General features: G+C 34.5%; 1 protein-coding gene across 1 annotated transcript in view; it reads right to left on the minus strand.

Annotated features, from left to right (window-relative positions):
- CFAP47 (cilia and flagella associated protein 47) overlaps window positions 1–25165 on the minus strand; it is a 965255-nt gene that overhangs the window by 169255 nt on the left and 770835 nt on the right. The window contains exon 58 of the mRNA XM_036744194.1: window positions 24637–24729. Coding sequence (XP_036600089.1) covers window positions 24637–24729 — 93 coding nt within the window. The remainder of the gene's footprint in view (window positions 1–24636; window positions 24730–25165) is intronic.

Raw genomic sequence — 25165 nt, forward strand, 5'->3', positions numbered from 1 at the left:
TGCTCCTTCTTATCCTATCCCCCTTATTCAATTTTCTTCCTTGACCCTGTCCCTTTTCGAAAGTGTTTGCTTTTGATTACCTCCTCCCCCTATCTGCCCTCCCTTCTATCAGTGGTGGCTGAACTGTGAACTCCTTTCACTCTGTTTCCAGCAGCTTTTCTCACTAACCTTCTCTGTTGTCTTTGGTGTTTGTGGGTTGAGAAGTCTGGTAACTGCCACAGCTCACTGATTCAGGATGCTAGGGCCTCTTCTGCCTGGCTCCCGGTCTGGTTGGTCCAGCCCACGCTGGGCTCTGCTCTGCTCCCATCCAGGCTGTCCTGGGCTGGAGCCCTGCTTCCCTCTGTAATTTCATGGGTTCTGGAGTTCTAGAATTTGTTCAGAGTCATTTTTTATAGGTGTTTGGAGGGACCAGGTGGGGAGCTCATGAAAGTCCCTGCTTTCCAGCCGCCATCTTCGCTCCACCCCACCCCGCCCCCCAATACAATCTTCTAATCTGGCTCCAGTCTACCTTTCCAGACTTATTATACATTGTTCCATTGTTCCATTGTACATATGTGCCATTGAAATTCAATCTATTTATATTTCAATCAAACACTTGCTGGTCATCGTACATAACATTTCATCTCCCTTCTCCTTTCTTTTGCCCAATCTGTGTATCTCTACCCTATAATTCCACTGTACTTCTTTCTTAATTCAAACTTTTCGATTCCCTACCTCTCTTTAAGACTCACCTCTACTGTCCTCTCCTTCTATAGCCTTTCCTGTTTTCCCACATATGAGAGTCTCCTGTTGAAATTACTTTGTATTGACATTGTATACATTAGATATACTTGTAGAGACACGTTTCCCCTGAAAGAAGGCACATAGGAAGATCTCAGTGTAAATCTGAGCTTGGACACTAACTAGCTGTGAGATCTCAATGTTTCCTCAACTGTAAAAAGGGAATAATAGCAAAACCTACTTCACAGGGTCAGTGCAAGGATCAAAAACAATATAATGTATATGACGTATTCAATGCAGTGCCTAGCACATACTAAGTCCTATGTAAAGGCTATCTATTGTTGGTATTATTGTTGTTGTTGTTTCACATTAAGGCAGGGATGGTTTTGTTCTTATCTTCCTATCCTATGATAAATAATAAGGGCATGTTGACTTATTGATTGCAAACTGAATGAATTCTGCTGACAGGCTCTTTCTTCCTTTCAAATACTTTCCTGATTGGATATTCATTTTTAGTGAATAATGCAGCCTCATTCACATTGGAGTGCTTGATAAATACCATTGATTATGGTCTGCACCAGCTATTCCTATCAACAGAAAATGGAGGGAAATATTTTAGTAGAATTTGAACTATTGCTATAGAAGGACATCTCAATCCAAGAAATATAAATACCCCCAGAAGGCAGTGAGGGACTACACCAGGCAGAAAACTGTAAAATGTAGTCATCTGGGCTTCCATAAGACACATTTATCATTTTCCTTTCGTGAAATAACTGGGAAAAAATGTAAATCCTACTCACCCTCTTAGGATTAAAGCATCCCCTTGCTCATAGAACTAGCAATAGAAAAAGGTTTTATTTTTGAACTTACATCCTACCCAGAGAGCCTATGACAACTTTTATCCATTTGATCTCACTTTCAGACATAACTATATGTGGAAATGTTCCTGGAAAGGAAAATGTAACCATTTCACTGCAAGTGTAATTGAATTTTTGACATATCGGCTATAGTTCTGATTGCATTTGACAGATATATTTTTATTTCCATTTTAAACTTTTCTTAGTTGAACAACTTTGTTTTCTTTTGGAATTATGGTCTATAAAATAAATGATTGGCTTGGCAGATTTTAACTAAACTCTCTTTTGTTTGGATGTAGTAACTATGATGTAATTAATATTGATAATATTTTCATTCATCCCAAAACAAATGGTAAATATCAACCTAATATTTGTGTAGCTTAATACGGGCAGTGTAGTTCAGTTGAATAAGTACTGGACTTTGGACTTGGAGACCATGGTTTGGTTCTCTTTTCAAACACTTAAGTAGCTATGTGGCCATGGACAAGTTTCTGGTTTTTCACATAATCCATTTTTTCATCTGTGAAATGGAGACAGAATTACTTGAACTATTCATTTCATAGCATTTTTATAAGGAAAGTGCTTTGAAAATGGAGGACCTGTGGACAGATCCCAGCTCTGCCATTAACTATCTCTGTGACCTTGGCAAATCAGCTTCTCTGGGCCTCAGTTTACTCATCTATAAAATAAGGTTTAACTAGATAACCTTTAAGAAGACTTCTCACTCTAAATTTATGATATTATGATACCTTAAAATATTTCATAAGTTATTGATATTATTATTATTGACTTGTTCTTATCTTGCTGAGTGGAGTTCAAACAGAAATGGTCTTGGGAAAAAAGATTATCCCACTATTCTTAAATATTTAGTATTCTATAGAATGTTGCACAGGAAGATAAACTAATCATTTATGTAGTTTTATGGGGTTTTAAATTCATCTTCTCTGCAAATATCCTCAGGAAAACTCCAATTGTAGACAGGTTAATGAGCACGATAAGGACCTCATCCTGTTTCCCCATGACTTTTACTAGTCTTGCTAGATCTCCATATTTTAAAGTTTTACTTTCCATGCAACTTAGGGATTAGGATTATTTGGAACACTCCATCTATAAAAATATTATTCTTAGGGTTTTATGGATCTCAGGCAATTTTGGGCAAGTTTGGTCTAAGATAATTCTCCAGTTTAAGGGCAATTTATTAGTTGACAAAAACCAATTTATTGGTTTAGTGTGTGTACATATATATACATATATGTATATATATGCCATATATAGTTATATGTACACACATATACACATACATATACATGCATGCTCAAAAGCACCTGCACATGTGTACATATATAAGCATATACACATTGTATGTGTGTGTGTGTGTGTGTGTGTGTGTGTGTGTGTGTGTGTGTATTTCTACGTAGCATTGCAGGCATGTAAAATAATTCCTTTATGAGGTTCACTAGAATGCAAACTCGTTTTCTTTAGCTTCACTGAATTCACACTTGGTATAATTCCCGTAGCAGACAATACAGCAGGGATTATATGTGAGATTATATATACCTTAACTCTTCTGATAGAAGACATATTAATATACTTATAGAGATTCATAATTGGTTGAATTGGATTAGTTATTAGGAATTCAATTTCAGTTTGGCAGGAGGTCTTTAGTAGAGCACCTCAGGTGTTTATACTTGGCTCTTTACTATTTAGTAGTTTTATGGATTACTTATATAGATGGCAGCTTATAAAATTTGAAGATGACACAAATTCTGGAATGTGGAACTAACATCATAGATAACAGAGTCATCATTTAGTCTCAACAGACTAAAAGGATCTTTTAATGTCAACTTCAACAGGAATATATGTTAAGTCATATACCTGTGTTTAAAATATTTGCAAGCAAAAAATAAGGGAAACATGATTAGATAACTATTTGTTTTGGAGGCAGGAGAGATCTGAGGATGGTTAGGTTTAGTGGACAGCAACATCAGAAGGATTTAATAATGTTATGTGGCAGCCAAAAGAACTCATATAATTTTGTGTCTCATAAAGACAGGCTTATCTTCTAGGAATAAGGAATATTCCATTATACTCTACCTTCAACAGACCATATCTATAGCATTATGTTAAGATTTGGGCAAAATCATTTATGAGGGATGTTGATAAGATGAACATCATCTACAGGACAATCAAGATTGTGAAAGAACATGAGTTCATGTCATATGAACTTTCCAATGTGTTTTACAAATATTTCATTTCATTCTCATGACAAGCCTGTAAGGTAGGTGCTATTATTATCATCCTAGTTTACTGATAAGGAAAATTAGACAGGGAGATTAAGTATCTTACCAAGGAGTACAGTGCTAGTGTCTGAGGCAAAATCTGAATCGAGAGCTTCCTGATTATTCACTGTTTTTGTCACTTTTAGGGGTCACGATAATGTTGGATTTTTTTCTTCATGCCTTCAGTATATTTCCCTCTTCCAGTTACCTGGAGAAGTAACTTCTTTTTTTGGCATGGCATTTGGGGTTAGGTGACTTGCCCAAGGTCACACAGCTAGTACATGTGTCAAGTGTCTGAGGCTAGATTTGAGCTCAGGTCCTCCTGACTCCTCCTAGCTGCCCCAAGAAGTAACTTCTTAATGCCCTTGTCTCTAACATGGACTTGCTCTGTGTATATTAGGTTATACCAGGTACTTTATCATCTTTTCACCTTTTTTCCCATCACTTTTTCTGCTTCCTCTATAAGTACATTGGGAACTATGATGTGGTTAGTTCTTAGTTTCAAAGAGGACCAATGCCATCACAGGTGATGTTTTGACATGCATTAACTGGATTTAAGTGAGGCAGAGTTGTGAAAAGTCATTAGCCTTACTCTCTCATCCTGAGTCATCAAAGTCCAGTGACAAGACAAAAGTCAGGACGATTGGTAATAGCCAAGAATGAAGTGGACTACCTTGGCACCTTGATACCTAACCAAGTTCTAAAAGTTCCACAGTGCCTGCTTCAACCACCTTCATGGCCACTGGGGAAAAATGTTTTCATCTGCAGATTCCACCAGAGAAAGTCTTCACATGCTTAGAGAAGACATCCCCTCACCAACAGGTTTGAAGGCTATTGGTTATCCTAAACCTGGTTTAGCTGATCTGCTAAGATGGTTTGCCTAGGTATGGCTACTGTGAATGCTAGAGCTTCTTAGAGCCACTGGTGAGAAGTAGGTGAAGGTAGACACCAAAACTGATCATATTAACAACAAAACTAACAGAAACCATATGATTATCTCAATAGATGCAGAAAAAGCTTTTGACAAAATACATCTATTCCTATTAAAAAATACTAGAAAGCATAGGAATAAATGGATCCTTCCTTAAAATGATAAGTAGCATCTACCTAAAATATGCAAGGACCTAAAACAATTCCAAAAGACTCCTGATGGAAAATGCCATCCACATCCAGAGAAAGAACTATGGAGTCTGAATGCAGATCAAAGCAGACTCTTCTCTTTTTTGTTGTTGTTTTATGTTTTTTCTTTCTCACGGTTACTCCCATACATTCTAATTCTTCTATACAATATGATTAATGTGAAAATGTTTAATAGAAATATATGTGTAGACCCTATATCAGATTGCAGGCCATCTTGGGGAGGGAGGACAGAAGGAGGGGTAAAAAATTTAAAACTTATGGAAGTGAATGTTGAAAACTAAAAAGAAATAAATAAACTTATTTTTTAAAAAATGAAAGTAGCACCAAGGGTAGATAAGCATCCCTGAAAGGAGCTCAGCAAGCTCTCACAAAGGAGGAGCTAGTCCTCCCTGATCTTCATACACCCCAACTGTGGTGTTAAACTCCAGATGTAGTAGTTTTCATTCCCTTTATTGGATATTTATTGTCATAGCTCTACATATTTGTGATGATACATATTATTTACTATCATAAAGCTACATATTAACACAATTTCATGAATTCATAATTGGTTGAATTAAAGAGTAGCTAATAATTACTATTTAAATAAATTTATATTAGTACTTATTAATAATAGGACTGTGATATTAAAGTCCAAATACAGTAATGTCTATCCTCCTTCTTTCTGAAAAAGATTTCTCATAAAAACCCTTTTTTTTGTCTATCTGTTGTCCTTCCAGTTGCATAATTACATGTCCTTAGGCTGTCTTTGCTTACGAGGGTTGATTGCCTAGTTTTTTTTCTTTTTGGATTAGTTTTTCCTCCATTTTTTCTCTATTTTATTAATTTATGCTTCTCATTATCTTCCACCATATTTCTTTTAATAGCTTGAGAAATAAGTTTATATTATAAGAGAGTGTTGTCTTTGCTTGCCATCTTTCTCTGCCTTGGCAAATTAGTTGTGTTGGCTGAATAAATTAAATTCTAAGCTCTTTTTCCCTCTTATTGTTGATGTTTAAAGTTCTGTATGAAATTATTGTAATTAGTGTCAATGCCCTTTATTCTTTCTATTTCCCAATTACTAGAATCACTAAAATTTAAACAAGGCATCTTGGTGTTATCTTCATTGCTCACATTCCCTCCCACTCTTCCAATTCTTTTTTAGCTTTGAATTGATCTTCATCATTAAAAACGTCAAAAGTATTTGTTATTCCTGGAGAGGCAATCCAGCCCTTTCTAGCCTCCTTTTTCATTCTTAGGCCAACCCATTGTTTGATGACCTATGAGAATAAATACTAGACAAAGCTTAAAAATGGCAGACACATGTCACCAAAGGCTTGTCCTAAAACACACGCAGCAAAGTTAAAGTTAGAAAGAGATTTCCCTTAGATTTTCCTGGGGTAGATGATTTTATGCTGACGGAATTAAGAACTGAAACATTGCATAGACTCCTGGATGAGATACATAATCACTCAAAAGTGTAACCTAACTTTGACCTAACTTTGGGCAGATGAGTAGAAAATGCCTACTGTCTAGATTATGATGTGGGGTCAGAAGCAATAGAGCTCATCCATTGGATTCCAAGAGGAAAATGAGTTGGGTCCAGAATTAAATAGAAAAAATAGGATAAGCTAGATTGTCCTTTTAGAAATTACAAAGATTTTTGTTTGTTTGTTTTGTTTTTAATGACCTCAAACTCATTTGTGAAACTAATGTCTAATTTCTTAATATCAATATTCTCTCAGTGTCATTTTATGACTATGAGTCATAGAGACCCGCAGTTTCCAAGGAAATTAAAGTTGAAAATCTGCCAAAGAAGGTATATGTCCCTGGTGTGTATGAACAGGCTGCAGTACAAAGGAATATCTAGGCAAAAAAGAAAAAGCACTGACATTGAGGCAGGATTGCCCATATATTCCACCGTGATGTGAAGAGGAAGTAAAAAACTACTCCATCACATTGAGTGGACACTATGTGGAGAACTTATTAAAGATCATGGAAAGGAGCAAGATAAAGCAGGCAGGAATAGTTTGTTGCCTGTTGTTTGATGAAAGAGAGCACAGATTCATTTGTGTATCTGAGTACTGAAAGATTTTGAAAGTAACAGTAATATTTGGTGGCTATGGCCAAAGAATTCATAATTAAATAGCCAGCCTGCTGGTGATGAATCTTCCTGTAGTAAACTAGAGTAGTCACTGGAAAGCAGGCTTGAAACCTTTCAGCACATTAGAACATGTTAGTGTTTGGACCCCCTCATGCCTTTTCATCCTGAGTGATCCTTGTCCATTTTTTCCCATAAAGGATCAGTCCAATGCAACTAGTGAAATGGATACACTAAACAATTGCAAACAAATGCTTATGTAATATTTATTGTAGCTAGCATAGTAGTTTTAGGATAAATGTATTATTTATTTATATATGATCTATATGTTTGTATGTGTATACCCACACATATTAGAGGTTCTTTTTGAACAACAAGTGTATAAAGTAAATTTATGGCCATTTTGTATCATTTGCAAAAAATTATGTTATTTCAAATTATTTTAAATATTAAAGGGACTTATTTTTGAGACTTGGCTTGGGGCTATTTAGGTATTTCTAATTTTATCTTTTTTTCCCTTTAATACCTCCTTCAAATAGCTCCTACGATTTCAGACCAAGTTTCAAGTCTTTTCTTAGAGACTTACTAGCCACATGACTACAGGCTAGTTACATCATCCCATCTATAAAATATAGATGCTAATACTTAAAATATCTGCTTCATAGGGCTGTGGTGATAAAAGTGGTGTGTAGATCTTAAAACATTTTATGAAGTTACTGTCTATGGCATATTCTCCTACACTGCTATACTGAATTTACTGAAATTATATAGAATACCTTCCTGTTTCACAGGGGACAAATTCTAGAGGTTCCTTAATGAAACAAAACCAGGAGTACTTCTTCAAAACATATTTAGGATAGCTGCCTTCTTTTTGCTCTACACCCCAATCTAAATGTACAATTATCCCTTCCACATTATGAGAGATAGGGACATAGTGCCCCACAATCTGGAAAATCTGTGTAAAAAATTTTGGCCTTCCATTCTTACTAGAGAAGTCTGAATTTTTTCTTCTTTTTATGGGATGTTTATAGTACCTCATTGCAAAACTTGGATTAAGTATTTGGTCACAGGCTCTGCAATGTCTGCTGGCCTTCTCCTGTTAATGTGGATACAAACGGTGCCTTAAGGGTTAGTAAGGGTCAGTTTCCCAGATTCTCTGAAGGCGTTTGAGGCCCATTCTGTAGTCCATCCTGTAACTTGAGGATGTCTCAATGCCATTTCCCCCTTATCTTGAAAAACCATACAACTTGTACCAAAAGAATTGCTTTTGTCTCCCTCATCCTGTGGTCAATATCCTGTCATTCATCTTCCTTAAACTGTGTCATGACAATTTTTACTTATCTTGCAAGCAATCACCTTCCTCACCTTGTTTGTACTTATCCTGTCCTTAAAACCCCCAAAAGAAACCCTAAAAAGTGCATCATCTTGCAGGCTGTATAGCTTTCTGTCTATATAAGTCTGGTTCTTTTCCCATATCAAGGCCTTTATTAAGTTCCTTGCTAAATCTCAGGTCTGTGTGCTTTTGCATCAAAAAAAGCTCCCCTTGGCTACAGAGAAGGTCTAAGTGAATTCTTTCACATTTGAACTTGCTCTCCCAACTCTGATCTTGTCACTGTCATCTGTGGCTTTGGCAAAATTCTCCCCAAATTCTCATTTAATTTATTATGCCGATCTGCAATATATCAAAACTATGATGGGGAAAGTCACAGTGTGGAAGGAATAACCTTTTTCAGTGATCTTTTCTTTTTTTTAATCAGAGGAAAAATCTTAATTAGATATAAACTAGCCTCTGACGTCTTATATCTCCCTACTGTACCCAAAGCCAGAAAGTGGTTAATCTCCCTTTTAATGAAGATGAGCCCAAGTCTCAAGTCATCTGCACTGGAGGATGAGGGGTTTAGGGGGAGCAAAAAAGAAGAGAAAGTCAGAGCTGATGGAGCAGGTCTTAGAACTGGGTTTGGTCAGAAACAGGGAGTGAGAGATTCTTAAACTTCATGATGTGTTGTCAGTGCATGCATAGAATATTAATTGTTAATCATAATTTTAATACTATATGAGGACGTTATCATTTAAGTACCTATAATTCTAGCCAAAGTTCAATTACTAAAAGCCATATAACCTATTATGCATTATCATAAATCTTAGGGAATAATATAATTTTTGATATAGGAGGGACCTTAGAGATCAGAAACAAAAGAATAGTACTACAGATAAGCTTTCGCTTCAAAACATTGGTTTAAGTTTTGTCAAGAATGATCATCGACCAAGGGGAAAAAGATTAGTTGATTTTGTGAATATGTTTAATGGCCACAAATTAAACACAGGCTCTAAGTTTCCTCATTTAACTAAAATGATGTCACATCCTTACCTGCAGGTGCTCTGCCCACAGGGAATGTAAATTTTAAACTTTGAAACTTTTTATTCCTTAAACATTAGCTTTCACCCCAAATAACTGTGGCTTTCATTAGTTGGCCAACAATAGGTCCCAGACTAAGCTCTACTTGATCATTCTTTAGGCTCTGATTGGCTCAGAACGAATGTAAACAATAATTGTTTCTGTTTTGGCCAGAAACCCTGAGGGTCTTCCTCTTCTAGACTAAATTATTTATTTTTTTTTTAAATTTTTGACTAGGTAAAGAGGTTGTTCTCTTCCTAAATTCTTATTAAGCCTTAATCACTGAAGGGACATTGCCTCAGTCAAACTGAGACCTGTTAAAGACCTTAGCTTGAAAAGGCCAAGGTCCACCACTGCATTCTGGGCCATCTCCGGTTGTCCTGATCCATATCTGGCCACTAGCCTCAGATGGCTCAGGAGGATAAAGTGAGGCTGGTGACTTTGCACAGCCCTCCCTCATTTAAATACAATTCACCTGAATGTCAAAGCATCACTTCCCTGATGTCATAGCCCTCTTTAAGAAAAAAAGGACAAACAACGTTTAAATGAGAATTTCCATGAAGTGTTTTGAACAGTGGGCTAAACCTATTTATATGATACTGTAAAATGAAATATCAAGAGAAAAGAATTAAAGCAGCCAAGTAATTTGTATATGTTGTTCAGTTTAATTAATCCTTTTCCATAATGAGCAGTTTAAAGATTTTGTTTCTGAAGAGGTAAAATGGGGTGTTCTCATCCTGCTTAGTTTAAACATGATCTAACAAACAGCTACAGCTAAATCCATCTGGTCCTGAGTTATTTTTCCCCCCTTAGGAAGCTCATTTATGCCTTATTCAATTTCTTTTTTCTAAGATAGAGTTTTTTACAGTATTTTATTTTCTCTTCTATTAATCTTGTCAATTCATATTTTTGTAAATATTCATCCATTTCATTTAGGTTATCAGGTTGTTTGTTTGTGGGGTGCTGGTATATAGTTGGATAAAATAACTTCTGGTAATTGCTGTAATTTCATCTTCATTGGGTGTATGTTCACATTTTTCATTTTTGGTACTGCAATTTGGTTTTCTTCTTTTTTTAATCAAATTAGTCAGTGGTTTATTTGTTTTATTATTTTATTTTTCATAAAACTAGCTCCTAATTTTCTTTATTAATTCAATTTTTACTTCTAACTTTTATTAATATCTCCTTTGATCTCCAGGATCTATTTTGGTACCCATTTTGGTATATATCTGTTTTGGTATTTGTAATAACATCCATACTGGCATACCCAGGATGGCTGCTAGTGCAGGTTCTTTTATCTGCTTTACTAAGGAAAGATAGCTGTTTCAGAAGTCAACAATCTTTCTTTTTTAATCACATAAAATATAAACACAGGAAATACAGAAAAGAGAAATAAAGACCAACAGACAGGGATCTACTACCTGAATCAAAGCTTTACATCCACCACTGAATGGAGAGGGTCTATACCACCGAGTGGGGGAAGAGGAAAGTGGGGTTCCAAACATACAGCCACTCAGAGTCTCCACCAGGGAATCACAACATCTTTTTCATAAGGGAGCCCCCAAAGCAAAAGCTCAGCACTCGAATTATATACTCTTTCAGCTAACAGGCTCAGAGCCAGAAGGCATCACAACAGGACTCATTTGCCTAATTAGCTTATTATTAAAAGGTGTTCAAGTCTTCCTAAAAGCAAGCTTCCCTTAATGGGCTCCACATGAGGCCTATTAATGGGCAGGGAAGATCTTACATCCTCCCGTTAACATTACAGTATTTAACTGGAGATTTTTGATTTATTGTTTTTCTAGTTCTTTTAAGTTACATGCCCAATTTGTTGAAGTGCTCTCTATTTTATTCATATAAATGTTTGAAGATATGAACCTTGCCCTAAGTTCTGCTTTGAATTCAATCCACAAATTTTGGTGTTTTTTTCTCATTTTTGTCATTATCTTTAATTAAATTATTAGTGATTTCTATGACTCGTTCTTAAAACAATACATTTAATATTTCTGGTTTTTTCAATTTGAAAGTGAGGTCTACAGACACTGGCATGGGGACTAGCTGGAAGCACAGTACTCAGGGTGCAGTAGAAGCAGCACCAGCTCGTAGCCTTGGAGGGAGCAACGGAAAGCACTAGGCATGCCCACTGTAAGGGGACTGAACATCTGGTCAGAAAAAGATTCCAAGGGCCGCCCGTGCTAGTCCTGGGCAAAATTAGATGCTATTTGGTGGCTTAATAACTACCCAGATCCAGCCACAGTTCCAGGGTAGAGAGGTGGAGTTGCAGTCATAAGGGAGCCAGGGACCCACCTGAGTAAGAACCAGAGTGCATCCCAATGTGGCAGGAACCAGACCACCCTGCCTTATCACACGTTCAATCACACAAACTTGGAAGCATCAAAAATCTAGAGCGTCTCAGCCTGGACCAGAAAAGATCAGGTTTGCCACCCTCCCCCTCCCTGTCCAGAGGTGAGCAATTCCCTGCTCTAAGATAAAGCCTGAAGTAAAGAAGTAGGCTGGGGAAAAAATGAGCCAACAATGACAAAAAAAAATCTGACCAGCAAAAGCTTGACAGTGACAGGGCAGCTCAAGACACCAACTCAAAAGTTCAGGCATGAAGCGAGGACTCCATTACCACCATTATTATCCAATATGAAATAAGACAAGAAAAAGAAATTGAAGAAATAAGCATAGGTACAAGGAAACAAAACAATTCCTTTTTGCAGATAATATGATGGCATACTTGAAGAAGCAACTAAAAAGCATTCAAAATAATTACCATCTTTAGCAAAGCTGTAAGATACAAACTAAACCCATGCAAATCATCAGCATTTCTATATGTTACCAACAAAACACAACAAGAAGAGATAGAAAAAATCCATTTTAAATAATGGCAGAAAGTATGAAATACTTGGGAATTTACCTTCTGAGTCACACCCAAGAACTATATGAACACAACTACAGAACACTCTTCACACAAATGCTGATCCAAACAAATGGAGAAATGTTAATCGCTCATGGATAGCCTAAGACAATGTAATAAAAATGAAATTACTATGTATATTAATTTTATCATTTACTGCTATACCTATCAAACCACCAAAGAATTATTTTACAGAAATAGAAAACAAATAAAATTCACCCCAAAGAACAAAAAATCAAGGATATTAAGGAAATCAATGAAAATAAATATAAAGGAATAATGGGGGTGGGGTGGAGCTAACAGTATCAGAGCCTAAACTATACTATGAAGTCATAATTACCAAAATAATTTGATAGTGGATAGGAAATAGATCAGTCGATTGAGGGAATAGAGTAGGTGCACAATATACAGAAGCAAATGAGCACAGGAACGTAGTGTATGATAAACCCAAAGATCCTAGCTACTATGGCAAGAATTCACTATTTAACAAAACTGAGAGAAAATTGTAAATAGAGTGGCAGAAAGAAGGCATAGGTCAACATCTCATATTATATACCAAGATGAGGGCAAAATGGGTTATGGGATTATAATAAAAGGTGATATAATAAGGTGATATAATAAATTAGGGGAACATTGAAGAAATCACCTGTCAGAACTATGGATAGAAGAAGAGTTCACAACGATGTAAAAGATAGAGAGGTTCATGGGAGGTAAAATGGATAATTTGGATTGTATGAAATTAAAAAGATTTTGCCAAAAAATAATCAATGCAGCCAAAATTAGAAGGATAGGCAGAAACTTGGGGGAAAGTTTTTCTCTCATAAAGGTCTCATTTCTCAAATATACTGAGAAGTGAACCAAATTAATAAAAATAATAACTAATCCTCAATTGATAAATGGTCAAAGGACAGGAATAGCCAGTTTTAAAAAGAAATCAAAGTTATCAATAGTCATATGAAAAAAATACTCTAAACATCTAATAATTTAGAGAGACACAAATTAAAGCAGCTCTGAGGTAGATGGACTAAGATGACAGAAAAGAAAAATGAGAAATGCTGGAAGGAAGATGAGGAAATAAGTAAACTAATGCACTGTTGGTGGAGTTGTGAATTGGTCTAACTATTCTGAAGAACAATTTGAAACTTTGTCCAAGGGATTATAAAACTGAGCATACCCTTTGACCCAGCAATCTTGCTAGTAGGTATATAGCCCAAAGAAACGAAAGAAAAATGAAAAGGATCTATATGTATAAAAATATTTATAGCAGCTCTTTTTGTGGTGAAGAGCACGATTTCAGAAAAACCTAGCGAGATGTCTAAGAACTAATGCAAAATGGGGTGAGCAGAACCAGAACACAGTTCACAGCAACAGCAATATTGTAATGATAATCAGCTGTGAAAGATTAAGCATTCTGATCAATATTGTTTCTCATCAAGCTATGATTGATCAATCAAGTCTAATCAATACAGTAATCCGTGTTAATTCCAGTGGTCTCCTGATTAAAAATATCATCCACCTCTAGAGAGAGAATGGATACATTGTGAGTGCAGATTGAAACACTTATATATTTTTCTCTTTTTTTGCTTCTTTTTCATAACATTTATTTCATAAATAACGGCAGAAAGTATGAAATACTTGGGAATTTACCTTCTGAATCACACCCAAGAACTATATTAACACAATTACAGAACACTCTTCACACAAATGCTGATCCAAACAAATGGAGAAATGTTAATTGCTCATGGATAGCCTAAGACAATGTAATAAAAATAAAAATACTATGTATATTAATGTGGAAATATTTTCCATAAATTAATATATTTCATGGATAGTGTATTTCTTGTCTTCTCAATAGGTGGTAGATGGGGGGAGAGGGAGAGAATTCAGAACTGACAATAAAAATTAAAATAAATTTCAAAATTCTAAAAGAAAATCAATATTGAAAATATCAGGAATAATAGTAGCCTACAAAATAGTCTTTGTGGGGAAGAAAAAATGTAAATTTGTTGGTTAGTATGACCCTATGATTTACAATCAAAAGTTTTTATATAGTAGAATATCTTAGCTATCAATGTATCTTTATGAGATAAAAATAGCAACATGTACAGAGTCTCAGAGTGTTCTAAAAAATATATCATCTTGTCAGGAAACCAAAATGATTAAATAAGGATAGTAACGCTGTAAGAGAAGTTAAGTGACACAGCTTAATTGTTTTTTTAAATGAGGCCATTTCCTTAAGCTTTTTAGAAGTATATGATACTGATAGAAAATATAATAATTCTTGTAAAATGAAGATACTTCCTGATTAATACTAACCTTATCTTTGAGGAGGAAAGAGGAAGGATAGAAGCCCAGCCACTCTTCAAGAAAGGAAACTTCAATCTTTAGGTTTGTATTGATAGTATTATTATGGACTGTGATTACAATATTCTTTTTTAAAAGCACCTTAACTTGTTCTCTTGCTCATAAGTCATAAAGAAAATGATGGTCTCTAGGAAAATTATTAGTTGGCAACATACCTGTGTAGCCTAGAAGGCTAGTTGGCTCTGTGCTTCTCTATCAGGGAGAAGCAGCCCTGAATTACTGAAACTAAAATTGTTAAAGGACTTTACATGAAATGGGAGCTGCCTTAATGTATATTCTGCTTATACTTTTATGGGTGCAGGCTGTTTTCCCTAAAAGAAATCAGCTTCCTGAAAGCAGAAAACATTTCATTTTTATCTTTGTATTCCCAGGACCTAACACAGTGCCTAGTAATAGAAGATGTAAAACAAATGTTTCTTGATTGATTGATTTTATTGGATCTTTTTGAGTACCTTTTGGCATGAATAAGATTTCTCTGGAACAAATTTATAATCTGTATCATAGAACCAGCATTTTCTTGGCCGACCTTCTTTTTTCCCACCCTCAAGTTGGGGAGGTTTTAACTAAGAGAAAAAAAAGCTATCACCAGGGTCCAATTGGTCCCCTCTTTCATTTTGCAGCTTTCTGGTCATCTAAGAGCATAATATGTCCCAGCCACATAAAATCTGAATCCCTTGGATTTGATCAACAAGAATAACCTTACTCTGCCCTGCTGACCAGACACAGGGAGGGACACATCCAAAAAAGACAAGTGTCACTGTATTCTTATTGTATATATTTTCTGTTTTAGGGCAAACTAAACCTCTTAATGTTAAATGATCAATGACTCAAAACTGCCTAATTTCATCTAAGTTCATCATTGAACTAAGAAAGCGATGGTGTTAAAGCATCACTTCTTATAGACTATAACTGGAAGTGTATGTAACATAGGGCAAGGCATTCTGGACAAGAGTAACCCTGGACTGGTTGTGCTTAAGAAGGCATACATATTCTGTGTAATATCATCTGATAAGTTATCAATAGGATACTGGCTTACACCTTTCAATAGCATGAAATAATAGTTTGTTTTTGTTTTGGTTTGTTTTGTTTTCCTGGCAACCAATGCAATGTAGGAGAAAGAATGATAGTCCTAGAGTCAGAGACCTCAGTTCAAATTCTGTCTCTGCTACCAACTACATGCGTGACCTTAAGCTAAAAAACAGAAAATCAGAACTGTATTTTTCCCATGAATTCAGTTACTAGCACTGGAATTCAGCAAAGAACACTTTCCACTAGTCTTTCACAATGAGCTCACAACAACAAAACTACAAAGAAAGCTTAACTGATTCATAGACTCCACTCAAGACCCTTTTAGGGGATTTACAAAGTAAAAACTATTTTTGTAATACTATTATGACATCGTTTAACTATTAAAATGTTCCCTTCTTTTCCAACTTAATATTTATGCAAGGCTATATTTTCTTTATATTTTCAACTAAAACAACATGTCTCAACAGATTTCATGAAGAAGCAGATAGGAGACTCCAGCTGTCTTCTATTACACCAGGGATTAAAACACTTTGCAAAAATATGAAAAACAATGCCACCTATCATTAAGTTATTTTTTTGAAAATATAGTTATTTTCATAAACATATCTTATGTTAACATGTAATAGGTTTATTAGTTATTTTCAAATGAATGACTAAATAAACATAAATTTATCAGTTTTAATTTCAAATATGGTACATATCAGTTGGTATAACCTACATAAACTCTTTGAGGGTCCTGAATAATTGTAAAGAGTATAAAGGAGTCCTGAGATCAAAAAGTTTGAGAACCACTGATCTAGGGATTAATCCATAAATTCGTCTCAATATAATCTCTGAATCTACTTCTACAATACATAGAAATTCTGAAGCCAAAATCCCATTTAATAAAGTATAGCAAGTGTTATGAAAAAGTATCTGCCGTGGCAAATTGTACATACTATAACTGTTTCTAACAACTGGAGTTTCCAGAGTTGAAGTAGTCTTATTAATTTTGTATAAAAAAGCACTAGGAGCTCTGCTAAGTTAAAAAAAAATAGTTTATTGTTATGTTAGAAATCAAAGTAGATTATGGTGTGTGTTTTTATGATACAAAATATGCTTAAATACTCAACTTTATCTATGATGTTAAAAATTGGAACCCTACTCCAATAATGCAGATAGCAAATCATCTAGGCATACCAATCCTCTGGAAATTTTATCCTTATTCTCCCTTAAGGTAACTACAGAGGGTATACCCAATCTGTTGTAGGATATCCATATTATCTCTGATACTGTGAAGGTACCAATAGAATAATCGGCTTTTTCACCATGTCATGTGACCAACACATCTTTTCTTTTTATTTTAAATTTCCTTGATGACATCTTTTATTCTTGTTCTTCAAGTTCCCCACTGGTTATAGGATTCATCTTGCTCACGTTTGCTATGCACCTCTCCATGATATTCACTTTTTTAATTCTTTAGGGAATGCTCAGCACCATGCCTGACTGCCCTTCAGTGACACAGTGTTATTAAAAATATAGACCTTTGTTGCCAGGAGAATTTGGGGGTCATAAAAGGAGCATTTTTGTTTCCTGAAGGAAATCTAGCCTTTTCTCCTTCTCCTGTTCAGCAAGACCTCATAAACTATGATAAACTAAGTACAGCTTCATTGATAAAAACTAAAGGCTTTTTACCATCCACAAAGTAAGATTTGGTTTATGTAACCAATAAACATGAGAGATCCCAAAAATTAATAATTGATTTCTCTACATATTCTAGACAGGATTATGTACTATGAAGCTATTATGTATATTATTCAAATTTTGGGCAATGAAAAAGTAAAAATGGAGATACAGGAAGGATAAAGGAGGAGTCAAAAGAACAGAGAATTTTACAAGGTTATTGGTGATGATCCACTTCTCCTAACTTTTATTTCTTGCCCCTTATAAATACCTTATGGGTAATGTCCTATAAAAATGACATCAATCAAGATTTAAAAACTATTCTAGTAGCTTCATTTCAAAACTAGAAAAAGACAGAGCTAGGGAAATTCCATAATTATTGGCTCTAGTTCTTCACACAGGTACTTCAAGGCACTTACCAGTTCCTTCTCGTTTTTAAGGCAGATCACATCTTTTTAATAGAAAGCATAATATATTTATTGCCAAAGTCTAAGAACTTGAGTAATCACCCCAAATACAGCCCAATAAAGTGTTTATGTATTTTATATAAATCATTCGCAGCTTTCTTCTCTCTCTCTCTCTCTCTCTCTCTCTCTCTCTCTCTCTCTCTCTCTCACACACACACACACACACACACAAATAATCCACAAACTCTTATAAGTAACCAACATATTGGTTACAAATTTTACAGTTACAAAAATGCTGCGCCCAAAAGTTCTAAGTTTATAAAGAGCAAACTATTATTAATTTGATAACTATTAAACAAATCTCTCAAAAGCACTGCAACATCTAAAATGTCTTTAATGATTATCACAAAGTCTATAAATCAATCCCACACTCATGATTTGTTCGCATACTGCAAATATATAAAAATGATTCAAGTGTAGTGAGAACACTGGAGTGTTTGATGTGCATGTGGGAAAAAAAAAAGCTATTGTCAATACCACAATGGCAGGCCCAATTGATGACAAAATAGCTTTTTTTTCATTGAAATAGTTAAAGTCCATGATAGTTCTGTTCACCTTTTAATCAGTTATCATATTTCATAAATAAAAGTAAGACTAGCCTCCAATATAAATAGAGTTGAACCAAAGCATTAATTAAACACTTGATTTATATGAATAGCACCATGTAAATAGCGTCATGGCTTTAAGAACATAACATTGCAGTAAGACTTTTGGAACACTTTATATATGTGTATCAATATGTATATTTACAAATAGATATATGTATGCATGCATGTATGTATAGTTATATTTTGTACCTACACATGTATGTAAATGTGGATATATATTTATCTTATAGAATATTTCTCCAACTATATCAAAATATTATTTGGGGTCAATAAATATAAATTTTCTTATTATATGTAAAGGAAAATAGAAACTAACCCTTAAGCTTGAACCTGGAGGTCAAATTAAATTGAAGGACAAAGATGATATCTAAAAACACTTTGGTTTATTCCAAGAGAGACACAATAGTCAATAAACATTTATTCAGGTACTACTATATCCTAGACATTGTACTAAGTACTGGGGACTATAAATATGAAAAAGAAAGACAGTCTCTGCCCTCAAGGAGATTACAATCTAATAATGTAAGACAACACCCAAAAGGAAGCTGAAAGAGGGGTGGGAGAAGCTGTCCCATGTATGTGGTGGGAAAGTCAGAAAAGTCCAGAAGCAGTACAGTCATGTGGGAAATGAGGAAATATCTGTCCTGAATTCCTTCCTTAAGTTGAGATTTTGGAACTCTACCTCCAATCAGTGGTGAAAAGGTGGTGATGAAGTGTCAGTACAAAGTGCTAAGGATAAACATTTAAACAAAATGGCATCTTGAAATCAAAGGTAAATAAGAGCAACATGTTTCAAGTAATTACTACTTATACAACCTCAATTTTAATATGCAATTTACAACTAAAGAAAGGACCATAATAGATTTGGAAAGTATTCTAAAAACACAAAAAAAGCAATCAATATTAATAAAATACGAGTATCATCATCACCTTGAAAGAGCAATAGAAAGATTAATACTTCCTCAAAAAGTGTTAATGGGGGGGTGCATACATTGTATATGTATATATACTTACACACACACACACAAACACACATACACACACACATACACTGAAAGGATTATGACGGCAATTCAGGACTAGGTCATTGATACTAGAAATTACAGAACAGTTTCTGTAATTACCTACTAATCAAGGGCACTTAGGTGGCACAATAGACAGAGTGCCAACCCTGGAGTCAAGAAGACCTGAGTTCAAATCAAGCCTCAGAAATTTACTAGCTGTGTGACCCTAGGCAAGTTACTTAATGCTGTTTGTCTCGGTTTCCTCATCTATAAAAATGAGCTAGAGAAGGAAACGGGAAACCATTCCAGTATCCTTGCCAAGGAAACAACAAATGGGGTCACAAAGAGTTGGATATGACTGAAACAACGGAACCATTTCATGATCAGAGCAGATTATGATAGAAAACTCAAATCATCGGTATTGAAAGTAGACCGTTATCACAGACATAACTCTTGCTCACATTTATTCAGGCACAAAATGGATCCATAACAAAATTTAAGATACAAGGAACAACATGGAAGAGGACTTTGTCAGAAAGAATAAACTAAGGAACTGAAGCTTAAGACATGAGGAAAAAGGAAAAAAATAAATACAAACCCTTCTATACATTGCAGCAATGACCCCAATTGAATCTTAACAAACATGTGAAAAGTGGGTCCTTACTGCTAAGTGATGTCTGAAGCAAGACTTTTTTTCTGTCAATTAATTAGAGAAATCTAGTCTCATATTGATGCTGAAATACCATTGCTCAACCCTCTCTTGAATATTGGTATTTCTATTGATGTGGTAAAGGCTGGTGGAAGAATAGTAACTCTAAGGGTGCAAAGAAGCAACATCTGAAAGGTGCCTTCGCAGGTTTTATGCTCCCTGGAATTGCTATTCATTCAAGCTTTGGATGGCTATAGCTCATATACTTTAATAACACATAGTCTTCAATAAACTCTCCTGAAATACATTCAAGGTATGCATTGAATTTTCCTTTCACCTTTTAGTGATGGGGAGATAACATTTACCGCATAACTATCCATTTAAGGCATATTTGCTGCTAAATGTTGGGGAATGGGCAGTATAAAACAATTACCTTTCCAATTTCTACTGAGGCCCACGAACCTACGACACAACAATGACATATTTAAAATAGCTCTCATTTTTGTAATTAACAAAGATCATTAAGAATGTTATAATATTGTATTCTCTTCTTTCTCGTCATCTAGAAAAACTGATAAGATAGCCAGGATTAAGCAATCTAAGATTAATCAGAATATGAAACCCAAGTTTACATGAAAGACTGACCAAGGACATGTTATCATCTTGGTTGGATAATTCTTCCCTACATGAAAGGTCCAAGAATCATCTGCCCATTTTCATTACTTCATAATCATTCATTCAACATATTTATTGAACTGAAATGAATTGAATGTTTACTTAGCATTAATGTGGACAGAATAATATATTTGTGTATGTCGGAAGAGGAGAAACGAAGATATCGAATTGAGAGGAAACATGATCTCAGAAGTCCTAAGATTATATTCTAGCAAAGGGATATGAAACCAACAAAGACAGTTGTACATATAATTGCATTGGCCTGACATAGATGAAGATTAGCATGGCTCTTGTGCAAAGATAACACCTAAATTTGTAAACTGTTTCATATTTTAAAATTTTCAAATTACTAATTAGAGTAGCTCATCTTCTCAGGCCCAAAGGTCACGACCTAAGTCTTATCCTCGACTTCTCACTTATCCCTCACCCCCAGTATCCAATTTTTTGCCAAGGCCTGTCTATTTTACCATTGTATCACCTCTTGCATATATTCCTTTCATACCTCTGATCTTGGAATTCACCATCCAGTGTACCACCACGCAATTAATCAATATTTTTGGTGACTGACTACATTCTCCAGTGAGCTAAAAATAATATGTCATGGCATTTATCAAAAATCTACAAAGCAATGTTCCAAAACATTTATGAGAAAGACGCAAAATGGAAAATGTGCAAACAGCCCTAGCAGGTGCTGAACAAATGTCTACTGCATTATTCTGAAGTAAAATTAAGTATTTAACTCTCTTTAGGACTTTTAAAAGAGGTAGAATTATTTTTTTTCTAAAAGGAAAATATGGGAATGATTAGTATCTTGAAATGGAAATTAGAAACAAAACCAACAAATTTGGCAGCTGGGATTTCAATCTAGAACATTTTCTTCTGATTTATATTCAATCATATCGTAGAAAGTAAATGGAAAGAGATCTGAATTTATAAGAGTCTAGGATTCAGAACTTGAAGATCAGTCATTCAATAAACAGACATTTATTAAGCACTCACTATGTGCCTCCGAGTATTGTGCTAAAACCTAGGTCTACAAAAAGAAGCAAAAGTAGTCCCTGCCCTCGAGTACCTTGAGGCCAAATGCTTCATTTTATAAATGTGAGGCCTAGTGATATTAACTGGGTTCCTCAAAGTCTCTTATGAAGTAGTGAAGCAGGAATTCAAATCCAGGTTCTTGGAGTACTGAGAACCTAAAGTTTTATCCAAGGATCTGTCCAAAAAGCTTTGGAAAGAACTCAGTATCACGAACACTATATGTCCTAATTTTCTTTTCCCTATTCATGTGAATAATTGCTTTTGCTATAGTGTGGACCATTTGAAGATAGGGAAGACACTAAGAAAATCAGATAGGTCCTACTGACACTCCAGGAAAGACTGGTTTACCTGATTTTGACAGCAAAAAATGCTGACATAGAATATGGCTTTCATACTCAAGAAATATATGTCAGGGGCATGCTGGTAAATGTTTAACAGCTGGCTTTCATCCCACAAAAAAAGAAAGCACACCACACTTTAAGATTTTATTTTCATCATTAACAGTTTCTGCATCACTTTCTTAGGCATAGACAGTCAATAAAATAATAAATCAAGTCCCATTTTATAGTTTTTGCTGATTTCTGAGATACAAAATGTTCATACTGAAAATTTAACAACCTGAAAACCAGTTCAAGCTGCTTCCAGCACACCTTGGACCCAGCAGACTCACACACCCCGACTGATTCCCTTTTTGCTAACTGCTACCGTATAGGCTGTCCCATAGTTGCACGACTCTGTAGTGCTTAAAGAGTACCAGTCTTGAGTCTTTTCCAAATCAGTCTAGTTTAGGATGTCAGGGTATCTTCTTTTGCTTCATATGAAACCTCAAAGCAAGGTTTGGTTTGGTTAAAAATAACAACATGGGTAAGCTCAAGTCAAAATATTAGTGTTGGGGATTCTAATGATGTCTCCTAAATGTTGACGAGCAAATCTAGTAGTAACTTAAAATATGGGGAACAAAATTCCTCTGCATACCATTTACAAGGTTTAAGACAAAGATTGGACATGTAATTTCATTAAGATAGGGACTTCTAGGTGAGGAAATTCTATGTACCAATATACTACAGCATCTTTTCTGCAATTTATACCTTAGACTGTTGCCCAGAGAAATGAGAATTTAAATGATAGGCTTGGGATCATGCAGCCAGTGTATATGAGAAGTAGGATTTCAATCTCGGTCTTTCCAGCCTTGAGACCAGTTCTCTGTCCATTATACCATAGCAGCCATCATAAGAGGAGTAAGACCACTAGCCATTGTAGCCCTCAATGTTTAAATTCATCAGAGCAGCTGGGAAAGAATCTTAACTCTCATTTTACATTGCCACACAAATGTGAGAATGGGAACAGCTGCTCCCATCAAAGAAACTCCCTTGCAGCTTTGATTTCTCTCCAATTTTCTTAAGAGGCAGTACATGCTAAACTGCACAATCCCCCTGAATTGATAAGCTGAGCTCTTTTTTATTCCTTAGCAGCAGTAGAAGCTACAGTAGAGACAAAAAAATCTATAGGACCTAAGTTGGCAACTTATAAATAAGCAGGAGAATAAAATAAAATGTATAAATATGTATATATATAATACATATATGTATTTTATATAATGTATATTATATATAATATACAACATAAATAAAATGTATAAAATAAAATAGAACATAAATAAGGTAAAAATGTAAATCATTGTTATAAATAATGTCTTAAGATGTATAGTTTGGCATAGACACTTAAGATCTGAATGATAAAGATAACTTTCTTTTGCATAGAATCTAAATAAATAATCTATTTGTATTTAAATTAAAAATTAAATTGCGAAAATTACAATAAACATTATATTACTCCCCTCAATAAAATTCAAATGCCTCTATGGCTTTTATGCAGAAACTGTCTTAAATGTGTTTTGCTTGAGTTCAAAGAAAATCTTTAAACTCCTGATATTAAAACTGTGAATTTATTTATTTAAATTAAAATAATCACTCTTGTAGTTAAAAAAATTAGTAAACTGGCCTTCTCCTCTACCGAAAAAGCTTAGAATTTATTCTTTACTTAAGGTACTAAAAAATTAGGGGAAAATATGTGTGTGTACACACACACATATATATCTATATCTATATATCTATATATCCATATATATATATATGTATATATGTAATGTTGATACAAATCTATTTATGTTTTCTTCCCCAGTCATAATGCCTTGCAAATAGACTCAATAAATATTTGCTGATTGACTGATTTAAATAAACTCAATTGTAAGAACTCTTGTGTTTTTAAATTACAAATTGGATTGCTTTTAAGACTCAAATTTCTATTTTAACTCCCACTGGACACTATTGTCTGGTAATAGCCATTTCCTGCATATGGAGTCTAAAATACACAATTTGTAATATATAACTGCCTTAAAATTTAGAATTGTTCTTAGAGTGAGGCTAACTATTTTTTTCTAAGTCTTTCCTCCCTCCTTAGCCTTTCCACGCTTAAAAACCTATCTCAGGTATTCCCATACTTAATATTTTAAAAGCCCCAAATTGTCACTCTTCTGTGCTATGGAAAATGGAGTGTTATTAATGTCATAAACAAGAGCTGAAACTTCTGTGTTTTTCTTTCTCTTTCCAGAATTTTGTTTTATAGGTCAAAATTTGTAAACATCAATCTTTGCATTCATTTAGTTAGTAAGATATCATACATTTTATATTTCCAAGTCTATGAAATAAAATTTTATAGAATGTCAGACTATAAACAGGAAGTGACATACCTTGTGTTTGCTTAAGAGTAAAACTGAAACCAGTGTTCTTAGTCATAGTGATATCCACAGAAGTGCCAGGAAGCTTACGGTTGCTGAATTTATCTAATTAAAAAAAGAAGAAAAATTACTGTACAATTTAATGTAACCATTATAGGAAGAAAATTCAGTGGAGATTTAAATGTGATCAAAACCTTTTCCAAAGAAGAAATTGTACACATATTATTTTTAAAGTATGTTTGGAAATGTAATTCAATAGAATTTTAAAAGAATTGCCATATGTTAAAGAGCTTATGATATTTAAAAAATTCAACTAACAGATATATAATCCACAGTATACTAATTCCAATCTAAAGGCAATATTTGTAATTACTTATATATTCAATAATAGGCATGTGTTATTCTTTTATTTAAAAAAATTGGGAGAGAAAAATTAGATAACCTAATTTAGAACTAAATGCTTCCATTCTGAATTCCTAGCTGATATAAATACACACACAACACGTGCATATATATATATATATATATGTACATATACATA

The sequence above is a fragment of the Trichosurus vulpecula genome, chromosome 2 (genome assembly GCF_011100635.1).
Source record: "Trichosurus vulpecula isolate mTriVul1 chromosome 2, mTriVul1.pri, whole genome shotgun sequence".
Lineage (NCBI taxonomy): Eukaryota > Metazoa > Chordata > Mammalia > Diprotodontia > Phalangeridae > Trichosurus > Trichosurus vulpecula.